The sequence below is a fragment of the Periophthalmus magnuspinnatus genome, chromosome 18 (genome assembly GCF_009829125.3).
Source record: "Periophthalmus magnuspinnatus isolate fPerMag1 chromosome 18, fPerMag1.2.pri, whole genome shotgun sequence".
Classification (NCBI taxonomy): Eukaryota; Metazoa; Chordata; class Actinopteri; order Gobiiformes; family Gobiidae; genus Periophthalmus; species Periophthalmus magnuspinnatus.
The window spans coordinates 4,633,993-4,661,330 of record NC_047143.1 but is presented as its reverse complement, the minus strand read 5'-3'; the positions used below and the strand labels follow the sequence as shown (position 1 = coordinate 4,661,330).

The 27,338-nt window shown below is 39.9% G+C and overlaps 1 protein-coding gene across 1 annotated transcript in view; it reads right to left on the bottom strand.

Moving 5' to 3' along the window:
* The window catches only part of shroom4 (shroom family member 4), a 73,498-nt gene that overhangs the window by 10,233 nt on the left and 35,927 nt on the right, over nucleotides 1-27,338 (bottom strand). The window contains exons 3-5 of the mRNA XM_033984098.2: nucleotides 12,744-12,941; nucleotides 3,964-6,319; nucleotides 314-375 (exon numbers count right to left, since the gene is read on the bottom strand). Coding sequence (XP_033839989.2) covers nucleotides 314-375; nucleotides 3,964-6,319; nucleotides 12,744-12,941 — 2,616 coding nt within the window. The remainder of the gene's footprint in view (nucleotides 1-313; nucleotides 376-3,963; nucleotides 6,320-12,743; nucleotides 12,942-27,338) is intronic.

The following is a 27,338-nucleotide window of genomic DNA, read 5'->3' as shown; positions in this document are numbered from 1 at the left end:
AAACATAGGTATGCTCTCGTGATCCACAAAGACTATATGGACAGTTGATTAAAAATAGGTCATAACAGCAAACACTTGTGTTTGTTTGTGTGATTGTTTATTGTCCCAGTAAATAAATAAATGCTAATTACATTGTTTTTATCCCCACAATGCACCTGGACTCTGATTAGCTCTGCAGAAGCCTGTATGGTTCAGGTCTACGTCAGGATTGTCAGCTCTCAGCCGAGAGGAGCTTGATGCTGGACTATAAACTAGCCATAACATGTCTCCTCTAAACAAGATGGCGGACGCAGAGAAAGAGGAAGTGTCTCACCTCTCCGTCAGGCTGTACTTCCTGTTGAGCTTGGTGGTTTCCTGTTGCCGGGCGGAATACATCTGTAAAAGACATCAACCAATGGAATTAAAGGAGAGGTCATATCTGCAGCGAAAGTGTTGAGGGTGGTGCAGGAGTGGAGGCGATTAAAGGGGAAATGGCAAAGCACCTCCACCCAAAATCACAGGAGACTTGTGGTCAGAAAATTAGTTTTGAAACCAGCTGTGTAAAAGATATAAAATGAGCAGTTAGCACAAATTTGGAGTAGTCTATAGCAGGAGCTGTAACTATTATTTTCAGTAGTCAACAGCTGTAGCTTCAGATTGGTGGGAGTAACTTAAAGGGCCTGTACCTGATTTCTTTTTTTTTTTTTACATGTACAGACATTGTATAACAGATCTTGGCGTCAAAATAAGTCCGCTATGTACTGTTTGCATCCAAGTGAGGAGTTAGGAAGTGAGTGTTAGCATGCTAGTTGTTGTTAGCGTTACCATGACTGCAAAACTCCGCCTCTGAAAGTTGTGAAAAGCGCTTATAAACACATTGCGGTGAATAATTAGGATGCTCAGAATGCATACGTTAAGTGAGAAATAACTTTGGACCACTGCAAACTGTTTAAAATGAACTAGTTCTGTTTTTCACGTTTTTTTAAGATGGTAAAAATCAGGTACAGCACCACTTCAAGACACTTCATAAAACTCTTGTGTGTTGTTGAAAGAAGTTTGACTCGGATGCTAAATGTAACATACAACATGCATGCAGGACACACATCTGCTAGGCTAAATATTTTACATATATGTGGGAATACATGGAGTATTTGCCAACCTTGCCTTGTCTTGCCTCCCTAAACGAGACAGATTAAAGTACAGCTGCAAGATTAATCGCAATCCAATGGAAATCACGCTTTGGATGGAATTAACAAAATGCAAAAGCTGCAATTTTTGAAGTACCATAATTTCCTCTACAAACAACAAAATCTCCGGTCTTATTCTGCGTAAAAAATGCCAACTCTGTACTTTAGCTCTGTACAAACATGTTCTGAAATGTCATTCTTGTATTACTTTGTCAGTTCATATTTCAGTGTTTTTGTCAATTCTTCTGGATGTGTTTAAAATGTGAACTTTGAACAGAATCCTATTATTAAAACATACATCTCAAACCTAATTTCAATTCCAGAAAAATCGCAATTCGATCTTTTTCCCAAATCATACGACCCTAGAACAAATGAACTCCAGAGACCTTGAGATGTTTTCCTAATCTGAAATAACTTAAACGGTTGTAAAAATAATGCTTTCAAACATCTGTGGTGTAACTTGGCGAGGAGTTCCTTTCCTAGTACATGCAAAAGCGTGATAGATATGAAACACAAACACGTTTAGGAAGCCTCTAGATGATTGTATTCAAGTTTAATGCTAATGCTACGAACGCTAATCAAACTCCCGTCTCCAAAGCTGATAAAAAACACCTAGATGTGCCAAGATAAATGAACCTGACGCATTTAACTACATTTATGAAAACACAGCTGGACTATTCAAACAGGACACTTCATTTCAACACGGAAACAATACAGACAATGCTTAAGACCACAGCGGTATTCAGATGTGTGGGAACAAGAAAATCAATGGAGAGAGAGGAGGTATTTCTTGTACCAAATACAGCTGCAAGATTAAAGTGGATTTGACAGGTTTTCATGTTTTTCTAATTATGACTTGGTTCGATGGGATAGTACCTGTGGTAAATATTTATCAGAGTTTTACTTCAGTTAAGTGGCAGTTTGTGGGAAAACCTTGATGAGAAAAATACAAAAATACAGGAAGTAGCGCTGAGTTAGAAAGCCTACCTATGTCAACACAGAACACAACACAGAAAAAATCCATCCAAAATGCAGGAACAATTTATGTACAAGGGACAGTTAAAATGTTTATTTTTTATCAGTCAACTATTGTGCAGTTTGGACAATTTTTGGCCATTGTTAACATTACGGTTGCTAGGTAACAGTTATAAACTTATCTGTACATTTGTCATATGTACTGCCCATGTCCAACCAGTAAAACCAGTAAAATTATAAATTTATAATCTCTCATGTGACATAATGACGTCATCAAATTCTAGAAAGTGAACGCAGCCTATTCTATTATAAAAACAATAATATGTTTTGTCCAATTGCAGATTCCATGTGTTTTCCCACAGACAGATACTTCGGTTACATTGGGTTTGGGTTCATTTGAGGGACTTCAACTCCGGCCAAGAGGCAGCAGCCATTTTGTGGTCAACAGAAACTCACACTGATGATGCCTGACAATGCTACGCGCTTGTGGTCTGATTCCACTACTTACAAAAACTATTTCAACAATACACTCATGTTTTAATGAAAATATCAGCTGCTGACTGCAAAAAAATTAAATAAAATCTGGACTTGGCTGAGTGATTTGTAAAAAATGCGTAATTGCGATCTTTCTGATGAGTATTGGCATTAAGATTAGATTAGCGATTTATGTTTTAATTATAGGATTCTGTTCAAAGTTCAATTTTTTTTTGCAAAACATATACACAGGGAGTTAAACTGAATGTGTAGTTGTTTTTGGAATTATGGAACTTAAAAAATTGCAGCCTTTGTGATTTGGTAATTGCGTCCATTCAAAGTGTAATTTCGATTCTATTGCGATTCATCTTGCACCTCTACAACACACTCTCAGTTGTTAATCAAAATCTCAGCTGTTGACCACAAACGGGAAGCAGAGTTTGACTTTAATCCAAGAAAGGAACCACAAAACCTCTGGATGGACGCGCTCTGCTTAATGACCTGAACACTGCTAAGGCCTGGTTACAGAGCTAAGGGGTCATTTAGTCTGCAGTGGTCAAAGTTTGGCCAAACCACTGCAGTTTTAAGAAATGCATTACAAACTTCAGTAACAGGCAGAGTTTAGCTCAGCTTAATGAGCTGTTGTCAGATGGGTTCCATGTTGTAGGGTAAGCCTCATTGGAGAAACACATTTACTACTGTTCAAGTAATTCTGAATGTGGAGAAAGCAGTCCTTTTGTGATTTTATTGAAGTAATATGATTTGCACTCTTATTGGTGCTTCAAATGTGATGATGTTATACTCCCAATGGGGAAAAGAACCAGATCTCCCCATTGATTACATTGTACTTTGCCATGAAATATCTAAAAAGTAAATTCACACATGTTGAACCTGATCTTTTCTTTTAGTGACTAGACCATAGAACTTACCATATTACAAGAAAGATCTGCATTTTAGCAATATTAATTTTAGCTGCCCCCATCTGTATTAAAGCCACAGTATGTCACATTTTCACCAAAAACAGATGCACGTTTTTAATTTTGGTTGTGCTTGTTACATTGAAAAACATGCATCCTCCACAAACCTTCTTTGGCCTGGAGGAGGGCTTCCCGCTTGTTTCCAAGGAAATGATGTTTCTTTAGCTATAATCTTCCACAGTACAGAATAAAACTTATCTATTTCTGTGGAGAATGTTCTGAAGTATGGTTTTAATTTTCAGTTTCCATGGAATCAAGCAGGTGACTTGCCACCTCCTGAAAGTTACATGCTGTACCTGTTAATGTTAATGTGCCTTGTCCCTCTTAAAACCAACAAATAACCAACAAAATTCAAAACATACAATCCTCACCTCTGTCGGAGTAAATCCTTGATGGCGCTGATCATCAAACTGCAGCGATGGCCCCTTCACTGGATAAAAGGCCGAACAGGAGTCAGGCTGAAAGTTGTTCAAATTATCCCTGCGCTGATGGTAGTTTTGGTGAATCTCTTGACAATTTGATGCAAAATATTCCTCCCTTTCTCTCTCCATCTCCTCTTTCTCTCTTTTCATTCTGTCCATCTCTCGTATCCTCTCCAGCTCCTGTCGTCTCTCCATCTCTCTCTCCCTTTCCCATTGGCGCATCCGTTCTTCTGTCTCCCTCTCCTCCAATTCTCCTCTCATTTGTCTCAGTCTTTCCTCCCTCTCTTTCGCACTTACCGATTGCCTCCTTGCCTCCATCAAATTTGAACTTTCTTGTCTGTAACCGCCTTGATACGAATATCTTCTTTGCGATTGGTAAGGTCCAAGATCTCCGGCTTGTTCCTGTACATTGTAGGACTTTTGTTTTGGTTGGCTCGCAGTTTTTGTAATTCCGCTTTTGCTCGTCTCCTCAAAAAACTTCATTCTGTCTGCGAACGGCAAAATATCGGACTGCTCCATCCTCGAACAAGACATCGATCGAGGATAGGTGGAAATTGACGAAGACATGAATGCGCAAACTCCGTGGCGAGAAGGAGCCAAAAGTTTTTCATCGTTGCGTCTTGGTTGGGGGTCATTTTCGGGTTGAAGTTTGTGTTCGGGAGTCCATCGCCATCTTCTGGCTTTACCTGCGGGTGCTGGTTCTTCAATAACGCGAATACCAAAACTAGCTACACCCGAGTCGACAATTTGAACAGCTCTTGATGGGTTGGACTGCACAACTTCTTTAGTTGAATCTAGCAAACAGTTTTCCATTGTTGTCTTAGGGTGTTCCAAAGTAGTAGTAGCAGCAGTATCAGTAGTAGTCGTAGCAAATGCAACTTTTCTTTCTGGTTCAAAATCTCCGTCTTCTTGAAAATCAGGGCCCTCTTCGTGAACGGTCTCCCCGCTACAGAGCAACCCACCTGGGCCACGGCTGCTCTGAAGTTGGGCTTTCTTTCTCTGGATCTCATTTCTCAGGTTTGTGGCAAAACGCTCATTCCGTCTCCGATTCTTCCTGAGATTGCGAGAAGATTTTTTCAACGTTGCGCTTTCGACTTCAATGATTTCAGTTTTCTTTTCAACTAAGGTGTCAACACTCAGAGCTGAACTTAGTGGCTGGAAATCTCTCTCATTGACATTGTCCAAAGTATTATTACAAACTGATAAAGCTACCTGCTCTTCTGGCACGCTAACAGACCTCCCCCACGCAACTTGATTTGAAGTTTCACAACTGACTTCCAATTTTTCATTTTGGAATTCTTCTCTTTCTACACAGTCTTCTAAAAATAGTGAACCAGGAGTTGAACTACGACTACCGCCCCATTTACTGGACAAAGTTTGCAAAGAATTTTTATCGTTTTCTGGTTGGGACCGCTGGCTACTGCTACTAGAAGGTACATTTGTTGACTCCGGCTGCATGTAAGCCTCAATTGGCGCGTCATCAAATTGCAAGAGCTGTAGTTGCGCTAGTAGTTTTTCTGGAGCGCTGTGCCGGTGCAAAACATTTGTAGAGTGTTTATTTTGAGGCCTAAAAATGGTAGTTTCCGTATTTGAAGATTTAGAACAAGTTATGGGTGCTTTGTCTTGAATGTAGCAAGACTCCAAGCAATCATCTTTGTCATTTTCCAAAGGAAGGAAGCCATTTTGAACGGATTTTTTTGTCGTTGTGCAATCGTCGTAGAAATTTGGTGCATTGCCGATTTCAATAGGAGCAGAGGAGCAGCGATCGTTGGTAATGATTGGTCTAGTTTTAGTCGCTCTGAAACTGTCTTTTCTTGTAGGAGGTTGTGGTGGGTTGGACTTAATTTTAGTTTCGCTCTTGCCATTTTGTAAAATCGCTAATTCGTTAACTTTTCGCTCATCTTCATAACAGCAAGAAGATGGGCGTTCTTTCATTTCAAACTGTTTTGGTCTCGGTCTAGTTAAAGATCTGGACTTAAGTGCAATAAGTTGTCCATTATCCAAAACCTGGCTAGCATCTCCATTCGATCCTAAATTTTGAAGTAGATTTTCCATAGATCCGCCTTCGCCAAACCTTAAAGGCACCGTAGCGTAATCTGACATATTGGAGCTTGCAGAGAACGAGCTGTAAGCAGAGTCTCTTTTGTTGTTGAAGAGGGCGGGGTCCACAGGTGAATTGTGGGAATCGTAGTTTGTTTGTGTTGTGGGAGTGGGCGTGTCCAGGCTTTCCATAGAGCCCAGAGAACTGCTACGATCGGTGGAGGAGTAAGGACGAGACAGGGCACCCCACTGGATGGACAAATCACTGTAAGACAAAGTAAAAAATGGAATATACTGTTATTAAATTATACCTGAAACTATATATTCAAATTGTGTCTTAAATGATTGTTGCTGATTACACATGTTCAAGATTCTTCAGTGGCTAAATAATAACTTTTTTTAATCATATTACATAAAAGAGCTGTGCATTTAAGTGAACTTTAATGGCCAATGATTAGCTTGGGTTTTTTAATGGAGAGGATTACAGCCAATCCTCTGTTGTTTGGAGCGGACTGAAGACTTTGGAGGAAAAAATTTGACTATGTTTTATGTTAAAAGGCACTAATTAAAAGTCTGTACTACTGACATTCAGAAAGAAAATAAAGAAAAAAATGTATTGGTCAATATAACACCTTTCAAAACACCAAAGGACAGTCCATGTTGCGGAGGTTGGAGGCCGGGTGGGAGTGAGTTCCAGAGCTGGGGAGCAGAACGGCTGAAGGTTCTACCCCCCATGGTGATAAGACGGACGGACAGAGGGAAAAGAGAGGTGGAGAGAGGAAGAGGAGTGGAGAGAGTGAGAGGTAGTGGGAATGTGGAAGAGATCGGAAAGGCATTATGGAGCAAGGTTATGAATAGCTTTGAATGTGCTGAGGAGGATTTTGAAGTTTTATGGGAAGCCAATATATGCCAAATATGCAAAACTATTTTTATGACATATCATATTTTGTAATAAGATTTGTAATAAGGTTTAACTGATTAAAAGCTTTTTCAAAACCATTCTAACCATGACATGACAAGACGTGTGCATAATAGTTCATTGGTTTGAGGGAAAGATGCAGTCATTGTAGACAAAAACATGCCTTTAATTTAACTCCACGGACAAGAATACCACCGTTTACTGTTTTTAGCATGTATTTTATGACCATATAACAACTGAATCGTTAAAATACGAATTTGCCAAACCACATCACCGTTTTGTTCCTTAAAGTGTTTCATGTCAAGGCAAAAATATGGTTTTCTTTAGTAAAAATATGAGGCCAGGGAAGCCACAAAAGGAAATAAATGTAAGTTTTGCTTTGAACAATAGATTTTGAGTGTATTGTTGAAGTTTTTTTGTAAACATTGCACAGTTAGTCATTGTCTGTTCATAAGTAGCAGGTTTTCAGACAGTGAATCAAAACAGGCCGTAATAATACATATTGAAACGCATGTGTTTTTGATATTTCCCATATGTTTTAAAGGCTACAGTGAAATCCGTTTAGGAGCAGAGGGATTCTTGTCTCATCAAACTTATCCCCACTGTCCTTTGATTTACTGAACTGCTTCCTCTTGATTTTCATTAATATTTTATGGTCTTTTTTATAATGTGGTATATAGCGATACATGGACGACATTGGCAGAGGGACTTCAATAATCTATAGTTTGAACTGAGATGGAAGACACGTCAGAATTCTATGGTGGAATTTGCTCTTTAAAGGCTCTGTATCCAAAAAATGTGAGCAAACTATGTCTTGCCCTAGTACAGATATATCACATAAGCAGCTATTGAGGTCAAAATATGTCTGTTGAGTGTTGTCTGCATCAAATTTTCTTCATTTCTTTTTTTTATTGTTTGGTAATCAGGATTTTGCGTTAGCATCATAGTGTTTTTAGCTTTACTGTCAGAACAAAACTGTGCGCTGGTCTGAAAGCTGTGAAAAATGCTTGTAAACTCATCATTGTGAATAATTAACATAGAGCATTTTGAGCTTTGGAGAAATAGGCAGATTAATAATAAAGGGGTACACAACAACACAACTCCAGGTATGTTTTTCATGAAGTAACAACATTATAACATGGCTTAAAACTCACAAGAGTCAACTTTGTGAAATATAGGACCTTTAAAAATCGGATTGATTTACAGGGTTATCTAATTTTTCTAGTTACCAAAAGTTTATTGGCAAATGTACCCAATGGCTATAATTCTACCATATACAATTCGCACTATATCGACTTCGTATTGTTCAGTATATGACAGATGGGACAATATAATTTAGGGCTCAGTATTTATCATGTGTTCAATTTATTTGCAATACTGGGGAGATTTTGGCTATTTTTATGTAATGAGGTTAGATCTGAGCTGTAGAGGGTTGAATAAGTAACTTCAGTGGCTAATTATTGGTTCATTCTGTCATTCATTGTTTTAATTATACTGTCTATTTAAAAACTGGTTTACTGGGATTATCTTGCTTTGTATCAGTGGCATAAAGTAGTGTCACTATCATCGTTTATCACAATATTTCTCTCTAGTAATCTAGCCATTAATTCAAACTGTGAGCTGTGTTCATGTCTAAACATTCATTAAAACCATTGTGACAAATGCATAAGGGAAGTGTCTCGTGAGAAAATCCTGTTTAGATGAAGAGGAGCGGAGTCGGAACGCACAGGGAGGAAGAGGAAATGAGAGGAGGAGAGACGGGAAATCAGTCAGTTCTGTAGAATCACGGCTGACGACTGTGAACCCGGCTCAACAGGCAAATCTGAACAGACCTATGCACATTCACACACAAACAGATGTATGTGGGAAGGCTGCGAGATTATCTTCGAGAGAACCAAACTAAATCTCCTGTTTTCTCTTGTCAATTAGATATTTTTTCCCAAGTCGTTATCTAACCCAGCCTGAACAATAGCTGTGATGGTGTCATTGTAAACATACATAAGTTCTTTTATAATTTTAAACAAACGTGTGAAACAATTCCCTGTTGTGACCTGTTCCTCTGTTTCAAACAAACATCGGACTGAACAGAACGTCCCAATAAGAGTTTATGAGGCTCCTTCCTCCTTTTGTGTCAATGCTCCGCTCACATGTCACGTTCTCACCTCCTCCTCTCCCCCCCTCCTACCTCCAACATTCTCTCTCCTCTCCCCTCTTTCTGTATCGTCTCGACTCTCCTCCTCGCCTCCCTCTCATCCTCATCTCTTCCTCTCCTTCTCCCATGTGACTGTCTGCACCTCCCTCTCTCTCTCCATTCCCTTTCCTCCTCTGCTTTCCCATCTCCTCCCTGTCTCTCATCTCTGTCCTCATACATCTCTCTCTGTCTCCTTCTCCCCCTCTCTTCCTCCTCTCCCTTTCTCACCCCCCTCTCCCATTTTCCTCTATTCACTCACCCCCTCTCTCCCTCCTAACCCTTTCTCACCCCCCCTATTTTCCTCTATTCACCCCCCTCTCTCCTTCTGTCTCCCCCTTTCTCTCTCTCCCGTCCTCCCAGCTCTTCTCTCTTCTTTCCCCTCTCCTCATTGCCTCCCTCTCTAACCCCCTCCGACTCTTCATCTCTATCCCCTTCCCTTCAGCACCTCTCCTTTTCCCCCTCACACTCCCTCTCCTTCCTTATCTCCTCTCTCCTCCCACTCTCTTCCGTCTCCCCCTTTTCTATTCCCGCCTCCCTCCTTTCTCCCTCTCTCCGCTTCTCTCCTCTCCCTGTCTGTCCTCACTGCCTCCTTTATCTCTCTCTCATCTCTCATCACCCTCACCTCTCCCTCTACCCTCCCCCTCTCCTCTCTTTCCTCTATCCGTCTCTCTCCCTTCTCCTCCCCTTTCCCCCTCCCTGTCTCCATCTCCTCTCCTCGTCTCTCGCTCTTATCTCTCTCTCCCTCTCTTCCCATGTGACTGTCTGCGGCCCTCGGCTCCCAGATCAGATGATTGCTGCAGAATCAAGCTTCCATAGAAACACTTTTGTGCACAATCTCTCCATCGCCTCGGCATGGGAGTCTTCAGTCAAAGAGAGGGGCATTTTTCACTGATAAAATCCAAACCAGAACAAGCCGAGACACTGACGCAAAACCTGCAGGACTAAATAAGGGCGGTTGAGTTATTATTACATCTAGAGTCATCTGGAACTTCCACTTTCCCTTTGACAAATTTGTTATAATGTCGTTTCCTTGTGAAAAACTACCCGGAGTTGTGTTTTGTTTCATTCATTCACATTTGACACACAAATGTTCAATATTTAAGCTGAGTTCTTCTCTCAGACAAAAAAACCCTCTGTTCCACTTTGTGATGTCATGTGGTAATACAGGAAATGCTCCACTGTGTTTTTAAACTCAATACACTTCCCCTAGAATCATTTGTATAATTTCAGCCCTGGAATTGCCGATCTCTACTGAATAAAAGATAAAAGTTAGCCGTTAACTTGAGCAACTTCATGACATCACAAGGTGGAACAGAGCATTTTGAGCTTAGGAAATGTAGACAGACTAATAATAAACGGTTACTCAAACATATGCGAATGAAACGAAACACAACCGGGTATGACTCATGGTTCAGTATAGGACGTTTAAATCACTATCAGTTTTTATTAAATGTCCAAGTAACACAAAGAAACTCCAGTTAAAATACAGCTGGTGAATCCAAAGGGAGACATATAGTCATAGAAAGTACAAAGTCAGATATTTTAGGGAACCTTAGATCTGAAGGGAGATTGAAACGATATGTCAAACTCATTTTGTAATATAATTCACCGTGACTTTATCAATCATCAAAATCTACTTTTTCCTACTTGGCACCGTGGTCTTGGAATAATTTACCATCTTAAACTGGAAATTTAGTGTCACTTGATGAGATCCAAAAATTTTTTGAAAAAACGAGTAAAAAATTGTGCAATGTTTCAAGCGCAGTAGTAGTAGCAGCAGCAGTAGCAGTAGTAGTTAAAGTTGATCTTACTACAAAAACATCCACCTGCCTCTGCCCCCTCAGGTCAGGAAGGGCATCTGAGCTGTTCTTGCTGTAACTGTTTGAAAAGCACAGCTAAAATAGACCCATGCTTTTCCTGTGTGACTAAACGTGTTGACTTTAGAGGCCAGTGAGGTCATCGCTTTCCTGGCCATTGTGGGAGCAGAATCTCCCCTCTACATACCCTCCTCTCTTTTCTCTTCCATCTATCTAGGCTCTCTCCTCTCCCTTTCCTCTCTCCTCCCCTCCCACTTTTCTTTCTCTTCTCCCTCTCTCTTTCCCCATCCTCTTTTTCCTCCCTCCCTCCACCCCCTTGGTCTTTCTCTCTGCCTCCTTTAGTCATTCTTCTCACCCTCCTTCCTACTACTACTGCCTCGACTCATCTCCTTTCTCCCTCCTCTGTCTCCATCTCTGCTCTTCCCTGCATCTCTCTCCTCCTCCGTTTCTTCCTTGCTCTCCTCCTCTTCTCTCATCCCTCTTTCTGCCCTCTCTGCATTGGTGACTTGTGTTCTATGAAGTCACTGTCTCGATATAATGATTTACACAATGGGAAATGAGAACAATGAATGAATAACACGCTTCCTCCAGGCTGGGCTCTTTTGGTCATTTTCCATAAAACCTGCACTGAGATCATAGTTTTTCCCCAATCTGTATTTGCAAAGAATAATAAAAAAAAATAAATAGGGACTTAAATGCAGTTTTTTATGTTTTAAGATTTTTAAATCCATAAACTTAATGTAACTGATACAAGATAAACATGTTCAAATACTTTTACTCATAACAATTCTAACGCTAATTTATTCTTAAAACAGAATAATTCTACAAAATCAACTTTTCAGAGCTTTTAACCATGTCATAGTTGTTTCTCTTCTCATTTACCCTCTCAATGTTGTATTTGGAGTGATTCGTCACGTGAGTAATCTTTATCCTAACTTATTTTCAAGACTCCATATTGCCAATCAATCAATCCCCGATTTCACCGCTTACTTCATCCTTCAGTTTTATTTATTTATTGAGGATACATGTAGGATTCGGCAGCGGCGTGTTGTCATTTTCGTACAAATGAGGGACAAAAATCCGCTACTTGCTAGTGTGATCTGCAGCTATCCAAAGGACGGTCCGACAGCTACGTGACTGTTTGTTGTGATGACGTTTACGGCAACGTCAGCTCCCAATGGGCACCGCCGTTTTCTAATGTGGAAGTCAGCAAATTTGTTTCTTTTATTGAGTTGTTTTAGATCAATATTGCGATTGAAAAAGCGCAAATTATAATATTATGATTCACAGGTGTCATAGATTATAACTATAAAGAAAACTTATTGTGCTTGTGTCTGCTCTAATGACAAAAATACTGAGCATGGCCAAGTTGTTTAATTTATGATTTGGTGTTTTGGTTATCCACTAGAACTTTATATTATAATTTTAGATGGAGGGCATAGACTTGCACAACTTTATGGGAGATTCAGCGTATGTCCCCCCAAAAAACACTCATTTTGAACCCTACAATAATAAGGACTACAAACTTTCATATCATGGATTTGATCAGTTTTCAGCTTTTGTGTTTAAATAATGCCACCACTTGACAAAGATGTTGAACTGTGTGCTACTTTTTGTTTCATGCGGATAGGCCACGAATTACAAAGATATTAATCATAAACCAGTTCAACAAATCTATAATCTGACAGTTTAACCATAGAGTTCTGACCTGTTTCCTGCTCAGGTTAAACTATGGACAGTTTAAACAAAATGACGTCCTCACCTGTGGTCGTTGTTGTGCCAGGGCAGAGGGCAGGGGGCGGGGTGGAGCTGCATGGCAGAGGGGGGAGGAGGGGGGAGAGGGGTGGAGTCTGCGGGGGGGAGGAGACAAGGGGGAGAGGGGGGAGGAGGGGGAGGTAAGGACGGCTCCGAGATCTGGTCCAGGTGCCAGGAGTGAGGTCTGGGAACCGGCAAACTACGCCTGCACACGAGACAAACAGAGACATCGCTATTAGATTATTACGCTCCAAGTCCCCCCTTCCTTTGCTCTCCGCACTAAGTCACTCCCCCTTCAGAGTGACATCGCAACTTAATCAGTGCAAGCCCAACTAATGAAACTACTGCACATCGCATCAGGTTTGTGAAGTTCTGGTGTACTGTTTTGTATCCTGCTTTTGTTTTTTTATTAGTTTTTTTTATTCATGCATATTTGGTGTAGGTTTGTGGACTGAGGCTTGTACAAGATTGTACTGCTAACTATAAGGAGAGCTTGAATAGGGCCCAGGAAGGATCTCAAGATTATTGAAATATGTATGGATGACGTCTAAAACGTGTTTTTGATGAGGGAGCAACATTGTAACATAGTAGAAAAACCCAAAAAGCTGATTTTGCAAAATAGCCCCTCTTTAAGAGAATAGAAACAGTCTGAGGTGATGGAAAGTACATGAAACAAATATGACAGCAGCGACCAATGCATACTGATGTTGTGTCCTCATGCAAGACACTTCACCACAAGATCACTCAAACCACCAATCTACGTGTTATAGGCTAATTTTGTCCCTGTTTTTGGATGTCCATTAAAACCCCATTGAGCATTTGATTCAGTAGTGAGCCGTGCATTCCTCTGTGTCCCTGTGGTAATCTCTAATATTATTAGAGATTTCCGATCGCTTGAGTTTTGAGCCAGGCTGACCCCCAGCAGAGGCTGAGCAAGCAGAATAGAATCAGTCTATTCCCAAAGTATAAATGGAGCTATATAAAATATTTTTACACATGTTTATACAGCTCCCGACAGCAAATCACCATAAAACCCACACAGACAGAGGAAGAATATACAAACTCCACACAGAAAGGCCCGGGAGTCGAATCCAGAACCTTCTTGCTGTGAGGTGTGAGGGTTACAGCCACCGTGCATGGAATGTTTCACAGTATGGCATTAAACTGACCCATTCAACATGTTTTTCTTATTGGTGTTGTATTGCTCATAAATCCCCTAATTTAACATGTACTTTGACCGACTTGTCTCCATGGAGATAAATAGGTTTACTGCCTTACAGTAGCCAAAGCAATAATCTCCATGGACACAAGCAGGTTGCGGACACTCCACCAAAAAGTTGCATAGTACACCTTTAAAAATAAAAAACAAAGCCACCAATTTAAATTTAAACTGTGAATTCCTAATAGCAATTTTTTATAACGTTATTTCTCAATATGACATCTTAAAGTGCATGTTTTATCATCACTGTTTTACATCAGGCAAGTGGCAGTTCAGACAGAATCCACCTCCACCTCTGTCATCACCCCCAGAAAACCCTTGTTGGAGTTGCCAAGATTTTTAATAAATTCTTCAATATAATCAAGTTAAATATGTGTTAGTGAAATGAGTCGTCTAACTGTCATATTCACTTTAAACAATTTGAAGTTAAATGAGGATACAATGCGCTCACATAATGCCCTTACATGACACTGGGGAGTAAATGAAGAATAAACATGGTAACGGGAGGAATGCAGCCGTGGGCATTCAAATCCAGGAGGAGCCGCCATTTTGTAAGTTTATTGTAGATGTTAAAATACGGGGAGGGGAGGTTTGCCCAAAGTAAACACTCATACTTCCCGATTCGTGCCTATTACGAGAGATTTACGAGTTTAATCTTACTATCTGAGAGGCAAGGTCCCTAAATTATCCATGTGAAAGTTAATTATATCTAAATGTACATCAATGTTTGCGCGGGTCTTTCTACATGTGGGAACTAGCCGAACTTAATGCTGCCATTGAAGGCAACACAAACATTACAGGACCTCACTGACCTCCTCCCACTGCAGTTTTCTCAAAGATTAGCAGATTTTGACAGATGATTCGAAACGGAAACGCAAACCACGAAATTATGACACATGTTATGACCGTTTGGAGCAGAAGAAGGCTTGGCGATGGTGGGAAAAACATCAAATTGTGGATAAACTGGCAAAAAATGTTTTAAAATGAAGATTCTGAACTGATAATCTAATCTAAGAATCCCACGCATTTCAGAACATGTTTGTAGGTCTGAGCTACAAGGTTAGCATCTTTGAAACAGGATAAGACCCCAAGGAGACAGAGGGGGGGGGGCATCTGACACACAAGAAAAACAGCTGACACACAGGGAGGGCATCTGACACACAGGGACATTTCAGAACATGTTTGTAGAGGTATAAACTACAAGGTGAGCAGCTTTTACACAGAATAAGACCTCGTGGAGACACAGGGAGGGGACATTTTAGAACATGTTTGTAGAGGACTCAAAATTACTAAGGAAAAGGTTTGATACTCGATACCAAATGATGATAAAAACACCAACTATGGAACGAAAGGAGGTTCCTCAGAGGTTTAAATATTCACTCTACAACGCGGAGGTCTGAGGTTCTGTCTCAGCTCAAACCAGTGCATTCCCAGGGCAAGACGTGGGTGAGTAATCGGTAATGGGTTGAGAGGCAGATGGTGCAGATTGGCAGCACTTCTGTCAGTCTATCCCAGGGCAACTGCGGCGCCAAACGTATCCTCCCATCATTCAGGTGTGGAGTCAATGACAAATGGGGTTTAATCTCAAAAAGCTCTATGTAAATTTTCTACTTAAACTATAAAATTACTGAGCTGTCCTGTGGATATTTTATTAAATCCATCCATCCATTTTCTTCCGCTTATCTGGGGCCGGGACGTGGGGTGAGCAGTTTAGCAGGGACTCCCAGACTTCCCTTAGCCAGACGCTTCCACCGAGAGACATAGTCCCGTAGTGTAATGATCAAAGGGATTATCATTGGTATATAATGAATCAATGCACTTGAATTAGCCAGAACCGCCATGAAAAAAAACACAAAATAATCTCTAGCTGTCCGAGGTAAAAGTGTCCATAGGGTTTATAGCAGTGGACCAGATCTGAGCCAGGATCCTGGTCAGAAGTATCTGGCTGGAGGATGAGTGTGCATGTGTTTCAACGGGGGGCGATATGTTTGGCAGTCACAGAATTAACAACAGCCACACAAAAATGTCTGCTTTCCCTTTTCAAACATTACAAACCCAAATCTTTTGTGGTGCTGCCTTCAAAGGGGCTCCAAAAAGTCTGTTAGTTGTTTTATTGGACAGGAAACTTCCACTAAACTTAAACTATGCTCTGGCCTCTGATAAGACAGTGAACACCTCCCAGGACTCCTGCCTATAAACCTGTAAAACAAGAACCACATCACTCCCACATCTTCCGTTTCCTTTGACACGATAAAACCAGGAATGTGGAATCAGTCTGATCATGGATAAAATTATTGCTCCAGTTAATTACAAAAAAGATCTAACAATTAATAAGAGGGAACGCCGTCTGCACGCCTCCACTGCTTGGTCTGGAATGTTCCACAGAATACAATAAAAAAGATAAGTTTAATGCCATACTGTGGAACATTCTGTGCAAAGCGATAACATCTCAACGGAGACAAGCAGGTGATGGACTTAACCAAAACAGTTGCATAGAGCACCTTTATTTAAAAAAAAAAAAAAAACAACGCATAAATGCTGCTAACCCTGTAGTTTACAGACCTCTACAAGCATGTTCAGAAATGCACCTGTGTGTCTGATGCCCTCCCTGTGTGTCAGATGCCCTCCCTGTGTGTCAGATGCCCTCCCTGCATCTCCATGGGGTCTTATTCTTTGTAAAAGCTGCTAACCCTGTAGTCTAAACCTCTCCAAACATGCTCTCAAATGCATGGGATTCTTGGATTAGTTTAAAGTTTATATTTCAGCCTTCTTTTCTCAAAAATCTGATGTTTTTTTTCCCCAAATCATTTAACCCTAAGAGCAGTCTATTCTTCCACTACAGGTCAGAAGAGCACATACAATGATGCTTTCAATACAATGATGCTTTCAAGAATTATGATTTTTTTAAACATTTATATCTTCCATAACCGAGTTCATAATTCAGTTTCCGGTTGACACTGTAACCTACTTGGCTGGGCAAAAACAACACGCTAAGACGGATCACATGAACGAAGCCGCGTGGAAAAAGGGAGAATTCTGTGGAGAATTTGTCGAGGCGCAGGGAGTTAGCTAAACGGCTAACAGGAAATTCAATAAGAGCAGAAAACTCATGGTTTTAATGCCAAACACAGGGTTAAAGGGGAGGGGGCATGTTCGTCTGTGGAAGTTTATCTTATTTCATTTTACGTTTTAATTATTTAAAGATGACTTCTTGTGCTTGTGTGTGCTCTATAGATATAATCTATGACACCTGTGGATCATTATGTTGGAATTTGGACATTTTAAATTGCAACACTGATCTACAACTTCAGATTTAGTTCTATGTTGTAATGTTTCCCTGTCAAAAACAGACCTGGAGCAGTGTTTTGCTTAATTCACATGTTTTACACACAAACCCTGCATATTTAGACTGATATATTTAGACTCTGTTTCTCCCTGTGATGTTATGTGGTAATACAGGAAGTGCTCCACTTTTTAAACTCCGCACAGCTTCATTAGAATCATTTGGATCATTTCAGCCGTGGAATTGCCCATCTCTACTGAACAAAAGGTAAATGGTAGCTGTAACTTGAAAACTAATACTACTAATCAGAAGGTGGAACAGTGTCTTTTTTCTTTTTTTGAGCTTTGGAGATCTAGACAGACTAACAAAACACAACTCCAGGTATGTTTTTGAGCAGTTAACATTATAACATGCTTTAAAGCCCACAAGAGTCAGTGTTGCGTGATATAGAACCTTTAAGAAATTCAATTAATGATTAGTATTGACATTCCTAGTATGCAATCATGAAAAAATTTAGCAGCATTTCTCATTTTAAAAGCATTTTCCAGACACTCAGAGCTGCTTTATGACTTTGTTAATGATTTATTCACTCATCACAAGTGTATGAAGCCACAGCTGCCCTGAAGAAGACTGACTGAAACAAGGCTTTTAATCTGTGCCATCTGCCCCTCAGATACCACCGAGACATTCATACTGCGCAATGTGGGTGTGTGTCTTGCCTAAGGACAGCGGGTTGTGGTTGGAGCTGGCATTGAAGTACTGACCTTGGGGTTGGCAGGCAAATGCTCTACCACTAAATTTCAAACTTGATTTCGATACTAAGGAATAGACTCGATACTCAATACTGATTCCAATACCATGGTGATAATAAAAACACTCTTTAGAGACTAGAATGTGATTTTCAACATTTAATGATCGTACTTTCTTGTATATTCTCATGTGGTGTTATATCTGTGTAATCCCTCAGTGGTCCAGGTAGGTTCCATAGTGGTCCATGGGTGAATACTTATATCTGTTCTGATACAACTCAAGATCGTTCTAAAGTTACTCAAGGTTTAAACATGTCTCTATGAACAAAATGTAGAAATTACCAAAGTGTTTAAAACAGAAGCAGCTGACTGATACTGCAAAGGTCACTGTGAATAATTCGAGTCACACAACAACGCAACTATGTACAGGAGAACAAAGAGATGACATGAAAGAGGGAGGAGAGAGAAGACGGAAGAGGGGAAGACGGGGACAGAAAGAGGGAGAGAGGCAGCAGAGAGAGGGGGGGTGAGAAAGAAAGAGAGAGAGAGAGAGAGAGAGAGAGAGAGAAGAGGAGAGAGAGGGGGGAGAGGGAGGGAGAAGTGGGTAAGAGGAAAAGGCAGAAAGGTAAGGAGAGAGAGGGAAGAGGGGAAGAAAAGAGAAAGAGGGAGAGAAATAGAGAGAGAAATAGAGAGGAGGCGTGAGAGACGGACAGTAATAGTTTGAATATAGACACTTTCAAATAAAAATCAGTGATAACAAATGTGTATATTATGTTTAGTAGGTGGTGTAGTAGTTGTGTAGTAGTAAGGTGCACACAACATGACCTCACTTACATACACAGTTCACACATGTACACAGACCTAGGCCTGTCTCCATAACTACTACATCAACTTGTGTGTTAGTATTAGGCCTATGATGATATCTGAGTTGTAGATGGTCCAATAATGAACTTACACGACACATTATGGATACTAGAAATGACTTGTTTTTCATTGCAATATTTATATATTGCAAATACTGACCACATTATGAGTAATATGTGTGGGTTTACTGTGATTATCCTGCTTTAAAAGGTCCTATATTACACAAATTGATTCTTGTGAGCTTCTTGTGAGCTTCTTGTGAGCTTCTTGTGAGCTTCTTGTGAGCTTCTTGTGAGCTTCTTGTGAGCTTCTTGTGAGCTTCTTGTGAGCGATGTGCAGTCACTTCCTCAACATATGTGGAGTTCTGTTTTATTTCAAGCATGTTTGAGTAATCCTGCATTATTAGTCTGACGACATCTCCAAAGTGCAAAATGCTCTGTGTATGGAGTTTAAAAATACAGTAGAGCATTTCCTGTATTACCACATGACATCACAAGGGCTATTTAAGGTTATTGAGAATGTTCGTTTCAGTGTTAAAGTTTCAGAATCAGTATATCGCACTTCAAAATGTGTTATTCTGACAGGCCTATATCCAAAATGTGATTATCCCAGAATAAAACCGGGACTGTACCAGGACTGAGCCAGGACTGAGCCAGGACTGTGCCAGGGCTGTGCCAGGGCTGTGCCAGGGCTGAGCCAGGGCTGAGCCAGGACTGAACCAGGGCTGAACCAGGACTGAACCAGGGCTGTACCAGGACTGAACCAGGGCTGAACCAGGACTGAACCAGGGCTGTACCAGGACTGAACCAGGGCTGAACCAGGACTGAACCAGGGCTGTACCAGGACTGAACCAGGGCTGTACCAGGACTGAACCAGGACAGTACCAGGGCTGTACCAGGACTGTACCAGGGCTGTACCAATTCTACAAAAGGACAAACCTGGGATCAAAGCAGGACAAGTGATAACACAGCCTAAAATAGCACATCATTCACACAATAGGCTAATGGATACCAGATAATGTGTGATTTCTGAACTGTTTCAAATATCAAAAAATGCTCACCTGAATCAACTCTACTGTGTGTAACTGACATGTATATGCCTTTAATTCCCAAACAACCACTTTTCAGTAAACGTTGAGACTTAAACAACACCTTACCTTTATCAAATTTTTCTTTTTTTTTGGACAACACTGCACTTAAAATGTGGTAAATGGCATAATTTACACTAAAATCTGAAATCTCTCAGTATTTTTGTACATGATTAGCAGATGAATTAATTAGCCTCCAAAAGTCAACTTCTCCAACTTGTAGGGCTGAACGATTTGGGGGACATATCTTGTTATCTCCATCATGGATAAAAATTATTGCTCCAGTTAATTACAAAATAGATGTAAGAGATTCAAACTGTGATTTCCATTCAAGTTACGGTTTCGATTCAGATTGCGTTTGACCTTGCAGCACTACGATCTTGTCTTTATCAATACGTACCAGACTCTAGTCACTTTCAGCATCCAACCTCCAACGCTCTCCGCATCTGTGATACATGGGATAGCTCCAGTTTGGCGTTTTTCCAGAAATTCTCAAAAATAACTGCTGTAGTCCAGAAAGAAGAAACTGAAAGCTAAATGTGTTAATCCTTGTATTTCTTGGTAACTTTTCAGATGATCAAATATTCTTGAAATTGTCTTCAAAGCACCTGGTCAAATATTGTTATAGCTAGATTCGATCCATTGAAGTACAGTTTTACCCTTAAATTTCTTCGCAAGATTTTTCTATTGGAGTAAAAATGGATAATCCTTAAATTTCATGTTAAAACTTTACAAAAACATCTTCAAAATGTCATTAGATAGTCAAGATTTTGAATGGCCAGAAAGTGTCCAAAAAGTGCAAAATATAATCCACAGGTGAATTAGAAAGTTCCAGCTGGTTTTGTGCGTATATGTTTAGTCCATTGGAGTTTTTCAGGTTCGATTTTCGAGTCCAAAATCTCATGAGTTCCTAATGTTTAAGTGCTGTCAGACTGAAGTGCTGAGGTGAACTGACCGGCAGCTTTCAACCAAGTGGGAAATTTCTGCTCCTACATCCTCCCTCCCTTCGTTCTCTCTCTCTCCCCTCCTCCTCCCACTCTCCTCTGACGCTTTCAGACAAAACATACCTCGTTCTCCCTCTAGATATTTTTGTTATACTTCCCTTACCACTCGCCCTTTCTTTCTCTCTTTTTTATTTATTTGAAAAGGGCCACAGCACCTTTATCAACATTAAACAGTGTAAATGTGCCCGGCTTATCTGATTTGAGCTCATTTTGATCGGTCTCTTTGCCAGATGTGAAAAAGGAAGCCTAAGAAAATAAGTCAAAATCACACACATAAAAAAGACAAAATATTAAATACAATAAAATAATAAATATGAAAACTACAGACAAATATAAATCTTTCCTAGCACTTTTTCTCCTTTTCTTACTCCCCTTCTCTCCTCTTCATTAAAAACTCTTTTAACTCCTCTCTCCTCTCCTCTCCCCTCTATCCTTCTCTCCATCTCCCGATTTTCTTTCTCTCGCTCTCTTAAAGTAACTGAATGTAACGTTACTAATCACAACTGAACCAGGGTTGCCAATGCCGAGACCTGCAGACAGAGGACACATACTGTTGCCTCATGGGAAAGCTCAGAACCTCCAGAATTCACTCACTGAGCTGCAAAGCCTGCACTAGCGCTGATTCGTGATTGGCTGCAGGTGCTTAGGTTTAGGTAGGGACCATTCAGATCAGAGACAGTCTTTTTAGGTTTAAATCGACTGGACTTCAGCACTGAAATTGGCAACCCAGGAGAGACTCAAGTGGACGCAAGTTTATAAAATTTTACATCTAAATCTTACATACTGTACCTTTAACTACCTCTCCACACACCCATCCCTCTCTCCTGTTTGGGCCCCTCTCTCTTTGCAGTAGACAGGATGTGACTAAAGCCTGGAGGAAGCATTGCTGAGTGCAGATAAAGTGTTAGCCCGCTGCTAAAATAATAGCTCTGAGTCTTATTGTTTCGCAGTACAAAAATGTGCCGCTACTTCCTCTTTTACCGCTCCTTAATGGTTTTTCAAATTTAACAAAAAAAAAAAAAAAAGCATTTACACAATCAAACAAGAGGGGATTTTTCTACTTTGGCATTTCGACATGACAACAAAAGCTGGTGACAGATAGAGACTGTTGAAAAGGATGGGCGCCAACTGTAAAAATACCTAGCTAAAACAATGCTAACGTTGCTATAGATGATTTATTATACGTTGTCAAATCGCTTATCAGCAACAAGCTTCCGTTAGCGTTCGTTTTGGCGTAAAAATATTGGCCACAATGGAGAATAGTTTTAAAGCATTGACCTCGGAGCCAGCGATTTCCCTTTTTCATTTCGATGTGATCTTTGTGGGTCAGTCGGTCACAAATAGGGCACTGGGCTAAGATGGCTTATTATTGTCGGGTAGAAATGTTATTTGACTTAAAGGCCTAAACTGTAAAACTGTAAGGTAAATGTAATCATAGTTTTATTTGGGCTACATTAACGAATTGGACTAAAAGTTGTATTTTGATCATTGTAATCGGTATACGTTGCCTGGGATCCAGAATACAAATTTTTCTGATACTTAACTGAGATGTGAGTTCAGATGATGGTGACTGACAGGTGGATTAGCCAATCAGGGCCGTGCATGATCCGTCCGTATCAAAACAATTATGGCTGCTTATGACAAAAAAAGAAAGGAAAAAAAATATCATAGGGAACTGAAAAACATGGCGGATTTCTGCAGAGTCAATGAGAGAAGCACTGAACTCTCACTAACATTTCTCTCACTTCAGATTATTCTGTTTAAAATTATGGGTGACCAAAAGAGCTTTTATAATAAAGACAGTGACATTATTAAATAAAATTAAATTGTATTTTCTCAAACTTGCAACCCAAATCCTAAACTATGCAAACCATTCCCTGTAAATAGCATTAATGGTGACTCCTGACTGCAGACACCTCCTTAACACATTCACAGCTAATCAAGTCTGAACACTTCCTCCAGACACCAGGCGCAGCAAACGACATTACCCCAGGAGACTGCGTTCTCTCTAGGTGTAGACGGGTCAGACGTGGGCCCTGGAGCGGAGGGTTGTGGTGTGGGAAGAGACACAATTTCCACGAGACGAGAAGACAAGACGAAAATCTGATAATAATCCGATTTTGAATATGTATGTAACCGCAGCCAGTGTCTTTTTGGAACTACAGCTTCTCAGGAGGTGTAACTAACCAGTGCAAATCCCTTTTATGTCCTCCAACACATGAAAAACAAATCTTACAAGATCATTTTTATCTTACAAGATCTTGTGGCATGAGATCTTGTCCAGTCCCTATCGCAGAGGGAGGCGCAGCAGGAGACATTACACCCAGACAGAACGCAGTCTCCTGGGGTAGACTGGTCAGATGTGGGTTAAAGTTTAACCTACCAAACAACAAGACAATAAAAACACACACACAAAAAAACCCCCCAAAAAACAAAAAAACAACGCACAGCCATGTTCAAAGCGCGGCGCGGAGTCGTGGGTCGCAGACGTCTCCAAGTGCATTGTGGGTAAAGTGCATGTGCTCTACAGATTCCAAACATTCTCCAGGAGATGGGTGAAGGATAAACTGTCCTCCCTCCTCCACACGCTCCTTGTTCTTGTCAGATGTAATTTCTTTAAGTACCCAAAATGAGTCCAGCCTCAGTACAGATATATTGTCGAAGCACCACTTGAGGTCAAAATAAGTCCACTGTATTCTGCCTGCATTTAATTATAAAGCATTTTATTGTATGATAATCAGGAAATGCACTGTTAGCATGCTAGTTGTTGTTAGCTTTATTGTTTTTACTCTACATTTTCCCTGAGAATTGTGAAAACACTTCTAAACTCATCGTGGTGAATAATTAGGATGCTCAGAATGCATAAGGTAAATGAGGAATAGGTTTGGACCACGGCAAACCTTTTAAAATGAACTAATTCTGTTTTTAAGATGCCTTTAAATATTTGACAACCCATGTTCAAATGTAATATTCGTTTAACTGATAACAATAATAATGTTGATTTATTCCAAATTAGTTTTAAAAATCTACTTTTATGTTTACATTTAGAGTTTTGGTCTCCTCCTTCTCTCTCTCTCTCTTTCTCTCCCCTCCCTCCTCCCCTCCTGTCTCTTCTGTCTCTTCTGTCTCTCTTTGTCTTTAGATCTTATCACTTGTTTGTTTGCCTTAGGGGCTGCAGTCAGACTCAGTGAGTGTAATCAGAGCTAGCCTTGTTAGCCTTTTGTCTGTCATCACTGGCTAACAGCTGACATGGACCATATTGTTTCAAATTCTTGTTACTTTAAACAAAAAGAACGATAAGCCCAAAATGTGTGGGAACTGCTATGGCTATATATTGCATTCCATAGATTTTTATTTTTAGTTGTTTGTTTTTTTTTTTTTCTTTTTTCCTTTACTTATGTATATAAGTGCATTATATTAAAAGTGAAAGCAGTGATAAAGGGCCCTCATAGCCCTAGGGACTTCAGAAGGGCTGCATATCAACCCTGGCTTGACATTTGATTCAATCTTGCCAGTGTCATAGAGATATAATTTTCCATTTCATAATAACTTTGCAGGTGGCGCTGGAGAGCCATTTTTAAAGTTAGAAGTCTCAATCATTAAAAAGTCTTATATATTACACAAAAACTGATTTGTGAGCTTTACATCATGTTAAAATCTTACCTCATCAAAAACATACTCAGAGTTGAGTTTTGTTTCAATCACACGTTTGAGTAACCGTTTATTATTAGTCTGTCTACATCTCAAAAGCTCAAAATGCTCTGTGCCACCTTGTGATGTCATGAAGCAGTAGTTTTCAAGTTAACAGCTCCTTTTACCTTTAGTGAGTAGATATGGGCAATTCCAGGGCTGAAATCATCCAAATGATTCTACTGAAGGTATATGGAGTTTAAAAACACAGTGGAGCACTTCCTGTATTACCACATGATGACATCACAAGGTGTTTTCTGTTTGAGAGAAGCAACGGAATTGCTACAGCACAATAATGAACCAAAACCAAAGTTGAGATAGATTGCTGACATAGATTACTGACATATGTAACGGTCTAATAAAATCACCTCAAATAATCCGCTTCAGACTTTTAGTTTTGAAAATATTGCAGATTTTGTGTTTTGGGGGTGTAAACAATGTAGACTTTTGCATCTTATATGGCCCATATGTAAAATATTTTTAAATATATTTGTACAGAAAACAAGTTGACACAAGATTTGAGCAATTGAAGGTAGAAAAACTATTATTTAGCCCACTTTGATAGCACTTTTATGTGTCGGGAAGCATTTGTAACACAAAAGTACAAAAGACGGTTAAACATGTGTCAATGAAACAAAACGTAGCTCCAGGTATGCTATGTAAACAACATTATAACAGATCAGAAAATACTGTAATACGTCCAGGTAATTCAAATACGAACGATACATACCGGTACATATTTGTTTGAATGTTCTGATCAGGTTCGCAATACATGGAAAAAAAAATGTTTGTGAATGAAACTCAGACCATACCTTTACAAACGTTGTCAATTAAACACAATTTACACACAGTGACCCATATAGTTTACTGCAGTGGAAACAAGGCTGCATTATAGTGGGTCAGACTCTCCATTCTCACAACACAAACAGCGAACCCACGGATCAAATGGTCTTATATATTTCCCCCCTAGCCCTCTGTGACAGCTCCTATAACATTAATGATGCTATGACTTTCTATGGCGTTTAAACAACCCCACACTTCACATGTGATCAGGGCCGACGCCGTAAGTGGACTGTATTTGTTTAACGACTCACGCGGGAGCCGGGTACAGAGCGCTTACCACATTACTCACTGCGTCCAGGGCCTGTGCACACACAAACAGAGCTTTGTGCCAGACCAACTAAAGGGGACCTCTCCTTTTCCTGCATTCTTCTATGGGCTATAGGAACATGGCTGATTACCTGGTATGCATGAGCTATGGGAAAAACAAGGCGTTCTATCGCTCTCCAAGGAGGGTTCAAATGGATTTAATGAGTTGGAGTATGGCTGGACGATTGGGGGGGAAAAATAATTGTATTTTTTTGTGTTTTTTTTTTTTCTCTGACAAGCATTTGGAATTTGTTTTAATAATGGATTTCTGTTCAAAGTTTACATTTTAAAACATGTCCAGAAGAACTGACAAAAAGACTAATACAAGAATCACATTTCAGAACATGTTGGTACAGATCTGAACGACAGGGCTACAGTACTTTTGCAGTTTTTATCCAGAATAAGACAGGAGATTTTGTTGTTTTGGAAGAAATTATGCTAATTCAAAAACTACAGCCTTCCTGATTTGCCAATTGTGTCGCCTCAAATTGCGATTTTGTTTAGGCTGTTTACAGATGTACAGTAACTGGATTAAAATGTATGTATTGTACACATTATCCACATAAGAATGATCCGATTATGTTGTTTTTTTGTTTTTGTTTTGAAATGTGCTAAAACATGCTTGTAAATGTGTTGGTTCAGGGTCAAGTGTGCTAAAATATCAAAATATTCTCATGTAAATTTGTAAATGAAAACACTGTACTAATAATTTTTATAGTAGCCGACTAGTCCAGTAATTATTTCTATTGTACAATGAGGTTCATTTCTAGGCCTGTTAACAAATTTAGAAGCTGACACAATAACCAAACAGCAGACTTAAACCACAAAAACTATTCTACATCTACAATATTGTTAAAATTAAACACTTTAGTCCTTAGTCTGCATCTGTAATGAGTCATAGTTAAGTTGTTAATTCAAACATTTATTACTTAAAATTCATCAGCTCAGTTCACATGATAAATATTGACCCCAAAGAAATATTGTTCCAGCTTCATAAATTGAACGATAAGGCGATATAGTGATTATTGTGACAGGCCTATGTCTTACTTATAAAAGATCTTTTTTGTCTGGTCCAGTTAATTATGATGATCAAAATGAGATTAAAATTATTTTAATAGTGGACTAGTCATGATCATTTCTGATTAATCATTGCAGCCTTTCTCACAGTTATTGCGTTATAGTCCTTACGATTATATTCTGACCTGAATAATCACGATTATCAATGAACCCCATAACGCTGACCTCCCTCTCCGCAGACCAGCTTATAAATAATCGTCTTCTCTTCCTGTTGTCTGACACAGTTCTGCTTTGTCCCTGAGTGATGGGCATCTTTTTAGCACGAGATCCAGCTTTGACCCAAAGTTTGACCCAAAGGAATTCAAAGAATCTCCCAAAAGCTGAAAGCAGAGAAATGAGAGTCTGATACAGTGTTATGTTTTAGAGCTGTGGTTCAGTGGGACACTTAATAAAAGCCAGAGAATGAACTGTAACAGACCACACGCAAAGACGTACCCCCCACTGAGAGCTACCGAGGGCTACTGCAACATGTTTTCATTT